This window comes from Aethalodelphis obliquidens, unplaced genomic scaffold (genome assembly GCF_003676395.1).
Source record: "Aethalodelphis obliquidens isolate GAN/ISIS:26980383/991018 unplaced genomic scaffold, ASM367639v1 scaffold6, whole genome shotgun sequence".
NCBI lineage: Eukaryota > Metazoa > Chordata > Mammalia > Artiodactyla > Delphinidae > Aethalodelphis > Aethalodelphis obliquidens.
The window spans coordinates 73,263,890-73,275,579 of NW_020837950.1; the positions used below are offsets into that span (position 1 = coordinate 73,263,890).

Below are 11,690 nucleotides of genomic sequence, written 5' to 3' on the forward strand. Positions count from 1 at the left end.
GGGTGGGGCGGGCAGAGAGCCACCCTGGGGGACATGAGACTGGCCTGTCCCTTTTAGCAGGTCTGGTTCTGCATGAACTTGGCTGGGAATCCTTGCAGGTCGGCCAGGGTGTCCGAAGCCTGGTGGACCCAACTGCGCTCAGGGACTCTGCAGCCTGAAACCCTAGGCGGCCCAGGGTGGCTGGAATCGGGTCTCACGTAAGAAGTTAGGGTTGGCGGGCTGGGGAGGGCCACGGCACGTGCGATAGAGACAGAGCAAAGCCATTCCTCTCCCGCCATGAGCGGAGCCAACGTGTGCGAGGTGAGGTTGGCCCGCAGTGATGGCGCCAGAGCCTGGAGCCAGGCTCATCCCCAGCCTGGTCCCGCGCGCCCTCTAGGGCTGCGTGTTCCCTACCGCGCTTCTCTCTGGTTTGTGCTGCCCGTGGTGCGACACTCCGGACGCTGGGTAATCATGGGGTAAAGCCAGCTTCCCTGAGCCCCCGCCCTAATCCAGGTTTGGATCCACTTTCTGTATTTCAGTGTTAGGCTTCTAGCTCCCGACCCTTCCTGCGCAGGGGAACAGCCTCTCCTTCCTCCTCCTGGCACCTTCCTTCCCACCCGGCGGATCTCGGAGGAGCCTGCGGCAAGGAAGCCGCTCTCCAGCCCATCTTTTCACTGCTTCATCGAAAGACGCAACCCTTCTCCCCGAATCCGCCCCGCGTTTGCAGCCCGTAGACCCTTCCTCCCTCTGACTCCAGCGGCAGGCCGTCGGGTTCGCTGCTTCCTGGCGGGCGGGTCCGAGGGTACGGCGCCCGCGGCTCCTCCCCTTCGCGCTCCTGTGGCCCCGGCGCTAGGTGGCTCCCGGGCGGACGCGGAGCTCTGGTTGGCGCAGACCGACCCGCCGCTGTGGGCGAGCCGCCTGGGGACCTCGGCACCACACAGCGCTTCGCTGCGTCCTGCGGTCTGGTCGCCACCACCTCGAGACCGCACCCGCACAGGCCACAAACAGTCGAATAAAACGGTTGCCTCGTGGTGATAACCCGTTTAACCTGGGTTGTAAGGATCCCAGTCGTGGTCCGAGAGCTCGGGACCACGGCCGTTGCCGAATCCCATCGCCGCGGTGCAACGCCGCGCGGGTGCGGCGCGGAGCACAGAGCGCCGGCACCGCCTGACGCGGCCCGCCTGGTGCGTGGAGGGAAAGCGGCAGAGAGCAGGTGGCCGCGGCCGGCGGGGAGACCTGCGCTGGCCCGGAGGCCTCCACGGTGCGGCCAGCTCTGCCCAGGCTTTCTGGACGCGTCCTTCTGAGGACTGGCAATGATTCGTCTACTGACAGCATGAGGTCACCACCAAGCGAGGGAGGGTCAGGGTCCCAGGGGAGGCTAAGCCAGGGGTGCCGATGCCCAGAGAGGGCACAGTGGGGAAGAGAGCAGGAGGAGGGAGACATGGGTCTGTGCTGCCCCTCGAGTGGCCTTCTTGGCACGTCACTTCCCCCCGTGGCCGCTGGTCAGGAGCGAAGGCCTTTGGAAATAGCTAGAGCAAGCTCGCTGTAGAGAAGCAGATCGTAAGTCCCTCCTGGCAAAGTTGAGTGAAAGCTACAGGAGAAGCAGTAGCTTGGGGCAGGTGCCCCCTCCCTCAGGGAGAGGACAGCCAACCCTCAAAGGGAAGCAAATGCGGCAACAGGACGGGGACTGGGTTGGAGGAGGTGCCCCATGCGTCTCTCAGGTTGCCCACCCGTGTTATGCCCTGGGCACTGGGAGTCTGAAGGTGGGGACCTTAGAGCCCAGAGGAAGGACCACCTAGGCCACGGACTGCTGCCCCCTTCCCCAGGAGGGCTGCTGGGCCTTTCTGGGGCCTGGCCTCAGGGCACTGGGAACTGACTGGAGGGGCTGGGGCAGGGGATGATTCCGGGTCAGGGAGCCGGACCTCCTGCCTGGGGGTGACCCCCGTGGCGCCTTCTCCTGGGCTGTCTGGCGCCACCTCTGAGAACTCCAAGGACACCGGAGGGTGGCCCTGTTGCTGTGCAGCTCAGCCTGGGAGCGTCCGTTCCACCCAAAGTCCCAAAGCCAGGGGGCAGAGACAGGTTTCCGAGGGGGCTCAGTTTTCTTACAGAAGTGACCGTTTCAAGGACCGAATGACCTATCTCTCTGGGCTTCTCGAGAAGCACACCCAGTAAAGTGTCCTCCCCCCATGCAGGAGGGCCCTGTCTTCACCCTGCAACAGGCCGGCTGTAGAGAGCCAGCCATTGGAAGAAGCTTTCAATAAGCTTTCCTCAAGAGCCCATAAACTCGGGCCCTGACCCGGGACTTTGCCCACGGGTCCGAGTCCCCCAGCTCAAGAGAGACTGCGGATGGTCCAGGGGATGAGGCCCAGGCCAGAGAGCCCTGTTCCCCACCTGACCTTGCTGGGCTGTCTGGCGCCGGTGTTTTGTTTTGGCCAAAAGAAAAAACCCCTTATGTTAGAGATGGCTCTCAACTCCAGTGAGGGACGGGGCAGTGGATGCAGGGGGCCACACAGCTGGCAGCCCCTCGTGCCAGGTGAGTGGCCAGCGGGCTCTGCCTTCGCCTGACCACTGGCTTTCGGTTGTCGCCAAGGCCCCGGGACTGAGCCACGGAGGATGCAGAATCCCCTTCCACCCTAGGCCCCTCTCCCCCCTGACCCTGACTTCCCCTAAGGTCTCGCTGGGTCTCCCTGTCTGGAGAACGTGGGGGCTTGAGAGTACAGCTCGCAGACCCCAGCTCCTGCCTGCCCTGCCCACCTGCCCCCGGCCAGCATTGGAGGGTGCTCCAGGAGCGGGGAGACGGTGCCCACCATAGCCCATTACCAGAGGAGAGGCTCGCCCCAGTGATCACAGAGCAGCGGCAAGTGTCCAGAAAACGTCCCTTTTTATTCCATACGCAAATAAGTAGATTCATTTAAAAAAAAAAATGTCTTCGCCAGGATAACCAGGGGCTGCAGCCTGGGAGAGAAGCCCCAGTCTGGCCCCATCTCCAGAACGGACAATCTGAGAGCAGCGCCACCTGGAAGGATCTTCACCCCTTCCGCTCCACAGGGGCTCTCTTCCTGGGATTCTCTCTCTGCCAGCCCGGAGGCCTGCTGCCCTGCCCGTGCATAGTCCCAGGCAGGGCTGTTCGGGTTGGAGAATGGTCACCTCCATGAAGCACCTGGGACAGCCTGGATTTGCCGTGGACTGCGCCCAGCCGCTGGCTCCGGCAGGGCGGGGGCTGGATCTGCTCCGAGGTTGAGGCCTGTCCCCGGGGGTAGGGGGCTGGGGGAGGCTCTGGGCTGCGTGGCCGACTGTCTCTGTGATGCTCTCTTCCCAGCGGGGATCCAGCCTTGCGACTGTCTGGGGAGCCACAGTCACCTGCGTCTCTGTTACATTCTGGACGATCTTCCGATCTTCGGACAGGGGTTCGGCTCGCCCGGGCGGCAGCCTGCGCTCCCCGAGGCGCGGGAGGGCCAGGGGAGCGTCCCTGCCCTCCCTGACGGACGGCCCCCTGGCGCCACCGCTGCCGCCTCGGCCCGTGTGCGCGTCCGCAGAAGTCCCCACTGGCCACGGGGAGTGGGCCCTGCCGCCCGGGGGCTCACACCAGGCCGGGCATCTGCGCCCGCAGGAAGGGCACGGAGGCGGCGGCTGGGAAGGCGGCCAGCGGGTAGGCGAGGGCCCCGGAGAAGCCGAGCAGCGGCGGGGGCGGGGCGGGCGCGGCGGGCGCCAGCGGGAAGGACAGCGCGGCGGGAGCTCCGGCGGCGGCGGCCGGGGGGCTTTCGTGGTAGAGCACCGGCACGCGGACCAGGCGCTGCGCGCCCGGCGGGGACAGGCTGGCGGCCTCCAGCTCGGCCGCCAGCTGCCGCTTCCACTTGTTGCGGCGGTTCTGGAACCAGATCTTGACCTGCGTCTCGGTGAGCTGCAGGGAGGCGGCCAGGCCGGCGCGCTCGGCGCTGCTCAGGTAGCGCTTCAGGTCGAAGGTGGACTCGAGCTGGAAGACCTGGCTGCGCGAGAAGACCGTGCGAGTCTTCTTCTTGCGGCCGCCGCCCCCGCCGCCGCCGCGCGCCTCCCCCGCCGCCGCCGCCGCCGCCCGGGCCTCGGCCAGCTCCGCCGCCTCCTCCGCGCCGGCTGCCGGGCCCCTCGCCGCCAGCTCCGCCGCCTCCCGCTGCACCGCTCCCGGCCCGGGGCCCCGCGGCCAGGCGCCCTCTGCGCGGCCCATCTCCTCGCCCGTCTCCGGTGAGTCCCGGTCGCTGGCTGCAGGGGGGAGAGGAGGAACACGGGTTGGTTCCGGAGGCTGATCCCCCGGCCCTGTCGCTGAGGTCAGCTGCTTCCCCCGCGAGGTCACCCACAGCCACAGGCAGGGAAATTGTCCCCACGCAGCCCCACCTACGGCAGATCTCACCCTGGGACCGGAGAAAGGCAGAGCATCTGGAGGTGAACTTGAAGACCTGAGCGATGCTGCAAACCAACACGCTGGCCACACACTCACGCCCAGAACCGCGCATCCACACGGAGGGCAACAGGGGGAAGATGGAAGAAAAGGAACACAAAAACACAAACAGAAACACAAAAAGAAGACTGACTCCCTTAAACAGTGACTTCGAATCAACACACACAAAAGCCCCGGAGGTACACCTCACGGAGGAAAGGATGGTCCTTCTGAGAAATGTACACACCAGAAACCAGCACAGAGAGGGCCTCATCCCTCGCACTCAGCCCTAGGCCAAGTCCCCCAGACACAGAAATAAAGACTTGCCCTGACCTCTCCCCGCTCAGGCCCAGGAGCAGATGCAGAACGCCCGCGTGCACAGAAATATTCCCATTGATGGAGGATAAGCAAATGCAAACAATTCCCCAAGCCAAACTCCAACCAGGTGCCACTGGGAACCTATTCTCCCCCGATTCCTGTGCCCCTATAGTTCAAATGTCCATGGAGATGTGCCCTCTCCACCCAAATCACACTCAGAGGGAGTGCAGACGAGGGCAGCTCTGGCTCCGTAGAAACACGCGGCAGCTGCATCTCACCCCACACACACTGGGCCCACGGTTGAGCCTGTGGGTTTGGGGCTCACGTTCCAGTACCAAGCTGCACACAGTCTCCCAGAGGAGACGCCTCCCCTCCGCAGGGCCGGCAAGGGGTGATGCCTCCAGGTGAAGGAGTCTGCCCAGGGCCCAGGTGCTGGTCCAGATTCCAGGCCCAGCTTGAAAAGGGCAGCCGCCTGACTTCCGGGCTCAAGAGGCCAGCTCAGGCCAGCTTCCCCTGTGCCTCAGGCCGAGGCTCCTGGACACAGGCCGCAGGTCAGCATTGCGGCCGTCGAGTAGAGCTTGGCCCGGCCAGCCCTCAGAAGGCAGCGGTGAGCCCGCAGCGTGAGGAGCCCGCAAGGTGTGCAGACGCCGGCAGGCTGTGTCTGTAGCTTGGTCCCTGCGCTCCGCGGCTCCCCCGGAGGCGTGCCGATTTGCGTGTGTCCCTGCCCAACCCTGGCGGCGTGAGGCCTCATGGTGTCCAAAGAGGGGTCAGGTTCCAGGCTGGCATGTGTGCGACCAGATACGGGGGGGGGGGCAGACTCACAGAGGCCCACGTGCTGCCACACGAAGACAAGACAGGCCTGCCAGCTCTGGTACAAAACAGGGACCCCTAACCCGCATTACACGAAAGAAGAACCGGCTCTTTGGCGGCCGCCTGTGGGGCTGCAGCTGCAGAAGAACCCCAGGGACACGCAGGGAACGCATTCCCCCCCCCCCGCAGGGAGACCCTTTTCACAAACACCCCCAGAAGGGCACTAGTCTGATCACTCAATTTCGGGGCAAACACTGAGGCCTGCTCGAGCTTCCCGGAAGGGAAGGGGGTAGGGGCCCGGGACCTTCTGGGTGTAGGCTCTGAGATGTGGGTCCCTTTGCGAGGGGCTCAATCCCACACCAGAGAAGGGGTTATCCAAGAGGTGAGAGGGGTCTGGCCCACCTACTACCCCCCTCCTCACCCGCCCCCCAGCACTCGCTAACTTTCGCTTGGAGCTGAAAGTATTTCAGGGCCTGGAAGAGTCTTCAGTTGGCCTCACAGTGTGCGTTTGTGGGGGGGCTGGCAAAGCCTGGGGGCTGAGGTTAGAATAGCTTCCTACTCCTCTTGCCCGGGGCGGGGGGCTTCCTCCAAACGGCAGGTCCCCAAGGGAGGCAGCGACCCCGGGGAGGGGAGTAGAACTCAGGGGCTGGGACGCCCAGTCAAGAGGGGCGATCGATCGGGTTCCAGGGCTGAAAACCCCCCCACCCCCAGACTCAGAGCCCTCAGCAGGGAACAAAGGCGGGGGAGGGGGAGGGGCAGAAAAGGGAGAGAGAGGGGTGGGACTGGGGGCGTCTGGCCTTGCACAGCCACAGCCCAGGGGCTTGGGAGGCCCAAGAGGGAGAGCCAGGCCCCTGCCCCAGGCCCTGGCTGCAGCTTGTAGAGGAGATGGGACTTTGGGGACACGGCTGCTGGGGAAGACCGCTGTCCCCCGTCCAGGCCTCCACAGCAGCGGTTCCCTCTGCTCAACGCCCCCTTTATTTTGCTGAGTCTGACTCTGTCTCCTGACCCTCTCTCTTTCCTTCCTTTATCTTTTCTCTGTTCTCTCCATCACTTATGGGTTTCTTTCTGCTTTTTGTTTTTCATCTTCTCTTCCCCCCTCGCTCCTTTCTCCGCCCCCAACATCCCTCTCTTTCTTCTCTGTCCTTTTCTCTTCTTTTCTGCCCCTCCCCCCCGTGCCCCCTCCCATGGCCTGCCTTCCCCTGTTGTATTCCCCACCCCCCTTCCTTTTCTCTTCTTAGCTGTCTGTTGTCCCCTGTCCCCAGGTTCCCCTCCAAGGGCACTCCAGAGCCTGGTGATGGGTGAAGCCCAGAGCCTGCGAAACCTTCTCCCTGCATGGGGACCCTGTCCTGGAGAGTGGGCCTCCAGACCTGCTCAACCAGGGGCTCTGCTGGGGCCCGACACGACCCAGAGCCTCCTACAGATGAGGAGGAAGGCCCAGAAAGGGCGCCAACGAGCCCAAAGTCGCCGAGCAAACGCTCGGGGAGGAAGCCCGGCCCCCCCCCCCGCGGCCCCCCCTTCCCCGCGCCCTCACTCACTGTCAGGGCTGAGGCCGCCTCCGTAGCCTCCGTGCGACCGCGAGTACCAGCGCGTGGCGCCTCCGCAGCCCAGAGCGTAGGGCGGCCCGGGACCCGGGGGCGGCCGGGGACCGAGGCCCAGCGCGCCCGGCCCAAGCAGCGCCCGGGCCCGCGCGTCCCCGCTCGGCCCGGAGCCCGCGCGCAGCTGTCTCCGCCGCTGCAGCCGCCGCCGCCGCCGCGCCTGCTCCGCGTCCTCGTCCTCAGGGTCGTCGTCGTCGTCCTCCTCGTCCTCGCGGCCGCCGCCCTGGGCCGCGCGCCCAGCGCCCTTGGCCTCGGCTGCCAGCAGGTTCTCTATGAGGAAGGAGGAGGCGCGGGCCGGCGTGGCGCGCCCGGGCTCCGTCAGCTCGTCCGGCATCGCGGCCGCCGGTCCGTCGGGCTCTGCCGGGCTCCTCGGGGTTCCGGGAGCCCGGGGTGCGGCCGGTCCCGGTCCCCGCTGGGGACGCTGGCGCGCGGCTCCCTGGCGCACGCGCGGGCCGGCCCTGGAGCCGCTGCCCGGAGCGCTGGCGTCGGGCCCCGCGGGGCAGGCAGCGGCCTCCGCGCCGGACTGGGCTGGGCCGGGAGCGGGTGCGCGCCGACAGCCGGCCGGGCAGCTGCCTCGCTCGCCTTTCACGTCGCCGCTCTGGTCGCCGCCCGGGCCGGCCCCGCTGGGGGCGGGGAGGGCAGGGGAGGGGCCAGCAGGGGCGGGGCGGCGCGGGCCGGGCGGGCAGCCAGCTCAGCCCGAGGATGCCGCGCCGGCCCCGAGTGCGGCCACTGCTCGGAGACGCCGCCCGGATCCGGGCGCGCAGGCGGTCGCGCGTCCGAGGGCGGGCGGCCGGCGGCCCAGGCGGGGGGTCGCGGCCAGTTCGGCCCCGCGTGATTCATTCCCCCGGCCCGAGCCACCCGAGCCGGGGGTTGGAGAGGTGGGGCCTCGGTCGCGGGGCCGCCTATTGGCTGCGGGGCTCCGATGAGAAGCAGACTGGCCAATCAGTGTCCGGCAAGGGCAGTAATTACCTCGCTGAGGGGAGAGTGTTGGACCGAGAGTGAGGAACTGCGTGTGTGCGCGCGCACGAGTGTGGTGTGTGTGTGTGTGTGCACGCGTGTGTGTGCTTGTATGTATTTGTGTGCATGTGTATACCGTGGCAGGAAGACCCCGGGGCTTCCAAGAAACAGCAAGAGAATGGGTTAGTCATTTTTTTAGACTCCGGATGTCAAGGCTGCAAAATTGTAGCATATTTTTAATATTTACACTTAATGAAATATGGATTTAATGCCAAAGGTAGTGCGATAGAACTCTCTAGGTCTCAGATTCAGGCTCAAAATGTAAGAAAATGCTAGCCCCCGCCCCTATCCCCGTGGCCCTGCCGGCAGAACGCCCGATGTCACACCCGCTGAGCGAGAGGAGGTCTCCACCGTCCAGCTCCCTAAGAGGCTCGGGCCTTAGTGGCGGGCGGGAGCCATTGCCCCGGCCGGCCGCGTAGGTCTTAGGGGCAGGCCCCGACTGTAAAGCGATGGGGAGTCCCCTCCCACTTCTGCAGCAGGGAGTGCAGTGACCAAAGTGCATCCCGGCCCACGCCGTCGCCCTCGGAGCTGTGGCCACTTAAGAGTAACCTTCTGACCGGCTTCCTCTGGGAGCGGGTGACGGCCGAGTCACCGGACGGCAACGCGGATGCGCGGGCGCAGCAGGCTTCACCGGACGCGGGTTATCGCGGAGAGGTACACCCAGCCTCCCAGTGCCAGCCGGGGGCCGCGACCAACCGAGTGCCGCCCGCCGCCTCACTTTAATTTTCAGAACAACCACGGTGGAGGGAGCATCAACCCCATTTTCCAGAGGGAAAAACAGAGCCGAGGAGAGACCATTCCAGATGGTAAGTGGCTCTGGCAGGCCTGGAATTCCGACAGTCAGGGCCTGGGGCCCTTCTGGCACCGACAGCCCCAGAGTCGGATGGGGATGGGAGCGAGAAGCAGCTGAGCAGCGGGTCTAGGAGGCCGGGAGGCCGGGTGGGGCTGAGGCCTAGTGGAGGGACCTTGCTGGCCCACCTGTGGCCGCGGAGACAAAACGGTGAGCACTTGGGGTGCGTCTTCTGGCTGCAGAGGGAGCCGGTCACCACCACCCCCGCCCCGCGCCACCCTCTTACCAGCTTACCACCCTGAGCGTACCTACCCGCGGCTGCCAGCAGGGACCTCTGGTGCCTAGTGGCCTGGAGACCTTGGGTGGGAGGAGGGCTTTTCTGCAGACTCGAGGACAAGATGCTCGACCCATCTCCTCGCCCTCGCATCCCGCCCCAGGAGCGGCAAAGATGATCAACGACAGGGACTCACCGGGTTGTTGAACTCCAGCCTGGAGGCAGACAGAGTTGGGGCTTTTCCCCCATTGCATGGGTGAGGACACGGGGCCAAAGTGGGCGAGCCGGGGTCTTCGGGAAGAGCTGTGGTCTCCCAAGTACTGCTCCCTGGGGGTGCCCACGGTCAGAGAGACTCCAAGGCAGAGGTACCCCAGCCAGAGGAGGGCGGGTCAAGGGAAGAAATGACTGCCCCAGTCGGTGTGGGGGAGAAGCAACAGCCTGTGGCTAATCACAGCATCTAAGTCGAGGGTGCTTCTAAGAGATGGAGAACCCGAGACCAGAGAAGGACCCGGATGAAAAGCCAAGTGGCGGAGAGGGTGCCTTCCAGCTGACCACCTACTACATGCAGGTTTCCTGGGGCCTGCCTGTGCGTGGCCCCTGGGCATGTTTCTGGAACCACAAGCCTGGCGTCACTCCCGTGGTTTCTGAGCACTTTGAGTGGGGGCTTCCTCAGAGTCTGGGTTCTAATGCCTTCTACTCTGGGCTGTGTGGCCCTGGGTAGGGGGCCTTGCCTCTCTGATCCTCCGTTCCCTCTCATGTAAACCGCGGGTAGTACGCACCCCTGCCTGCGCCAGGCTGTTGGGAGTGGAGGCCGGCTGGGCATCGGGCACTGCTGGAACGTCTCCCACTGCCTCTGGGGAACATGGAGGGACGGGAGGCCGGACCGGGCCGAAGGAGAGTAGACCTTCCTCCCAAGCACCGGTCTTTGGGGGCTTGGAGGGCGTGTCTCCTCCCAGGGGCTCCAGGGCTGGGTCCTGGCACTGCTGTCCCCAGGAGGCTCCCGGCAACTGCGGCAGCAGAACTCCAGCGTGTGGCGCGGGGCCCCGGCGAGCAGACAGAGGGTTGCTGCGGAGAAGCAAGACCAGGTGGGGAGGCGTGCAGTAGCCGCCCTGGTGCTCGCCCAGGCGGCCACCTCTGTGCTCCGTGCGTGCCGGAGCCGCATCGCCACTCTGCTTGGAGGTGACAGGAGGCCGAGTCCGGAGGGGGGATTGTGGGCAGAGGCTTGTCATGTTCAGACCCGGAAGCAGCTCCAGGATAGCATCGGGCAGTCAGGATGCTCTCTGGAGACTGACTGTGGAGCCTCACGGCCCTGAGAGGGCTTCTGGTGCTCCCAGGGCCAGAGCCCAAGTTTCTGGTCACCTTCGGGCAGAAGGACTCCCCAGGCAGAAAAGTGGGGCCATGACATCAGCCGCCCTTCCTCACGTCTGCCCACATGTTTTGTCCACCGCCACCTCTCCCCTCTGCCACCCTTCCTCACCGCCCGTCCACTCTTGTCTGCCCACATGTTTCGTCCACCGCCACCTCTCCCCTCTGCGGCGGGACCACCAGAGAATCCCCAGCGAACGGGCTCTTCACAACCGCACAGTGGGAACCTTGTCACCTCCTAGCTCAGTGCTGGTGTCCAAAGATGCCGCATGAGCCAGGGGGAGCGAGTTAGTGGGCATAATCCCAAGAGCATAGATCAGGAGTCAGCAAACTGCAGTAGCCACTGCCTGTTGTGTTTTGTTTTAATCAGCTTTTTTCTTTGGGAATAATTTTAGAGAATTCCCACTTTAAAATTTAAATTTGATCTTCGCTTCATCCTTCAACCCAATTCCATTTGTCCTAACCTCGCCCCCGTGCCACCCCACATACCTGTTCTTGTGTATGAATTTACAGAAGCAGTATTCCATTATACACCTCTGCCATCTTGCCCTTTTTTCACCTTAATGTAGGAATTTGATACTGATAAATGAAGCAATGATTTTCTAACCACCGTGCACTAAACCAACAGTCACAGATGCCTTTGTTCCAGTTACTATGGTCGAATCACACATTTCCCCCAAACTCAGGGTGTCAGATGACCGTTTATCAGTGTGCTCGTGGGGTGCATGGATTAGGGTGGCTTGTCTCCACTGCAAGGTGTCTGGCCCTCAGCTGGGGGGTGGGGCAGGACTTACCTGAGGCACTTTGGCCCCTTTATCTGGGGGCTGATGGTGATGTCAGCAGAGGGACCCCTGCCTGGGGCTTCTCTGTGTGACCTCGGCTTTCTCACAACATGGGTTCCCCAGTACGAGTGGGTGTGTGTGGGGGTGTCGGAGGGGGGCATAGAACGTCACCTGGGAATTCTGAGCCTTACTCTCCTCCGCTTTGTTGAGTACATGGAGTGGTCACAGCCCCCATGGGGTGCAAGGGGAGGAACTTGGACCCCATCGCTCAGTAGGGGATCATCAGATTGTAGGATGAGAAATCCAGGAAAAGACACGTGCCCCAAGGGTAGCGGATCCCCTGTTAGGG

At 64.4% G+C, this 11,690-nt stretch overlaps 1 protein-coding gene across 1 annotated transcript; it reads right to left on the reverse strand.

Annotated features, from left to right (window-relative positions):
- Positions 1-2,843: 2,843 nt before the first annotated feature.
- HMX1 (H6 family homeobox 1) lies at positions 2,844-7,877 on the reverse strand. The gene is made up of 2 exons (XM_027103826.1): positions 7,054-7,877; positions 2,844-4,215 (listed from the first exon to the last, which is right to left on the reverse strand). Exons 1-2 carry the CDS (start codon positions 7,445-7,447, stop codon positions 3,560-3,562), a joined length of 1,050 nt encoding a protein of 349 aa, XP_026959627.1. The 5' UTR covers positions 7,448-7,877; the 3' UTR covers positions 2,844-3,559.
- Positions 7,878-11,690: the final 3,813 nt, after the last annotated feature.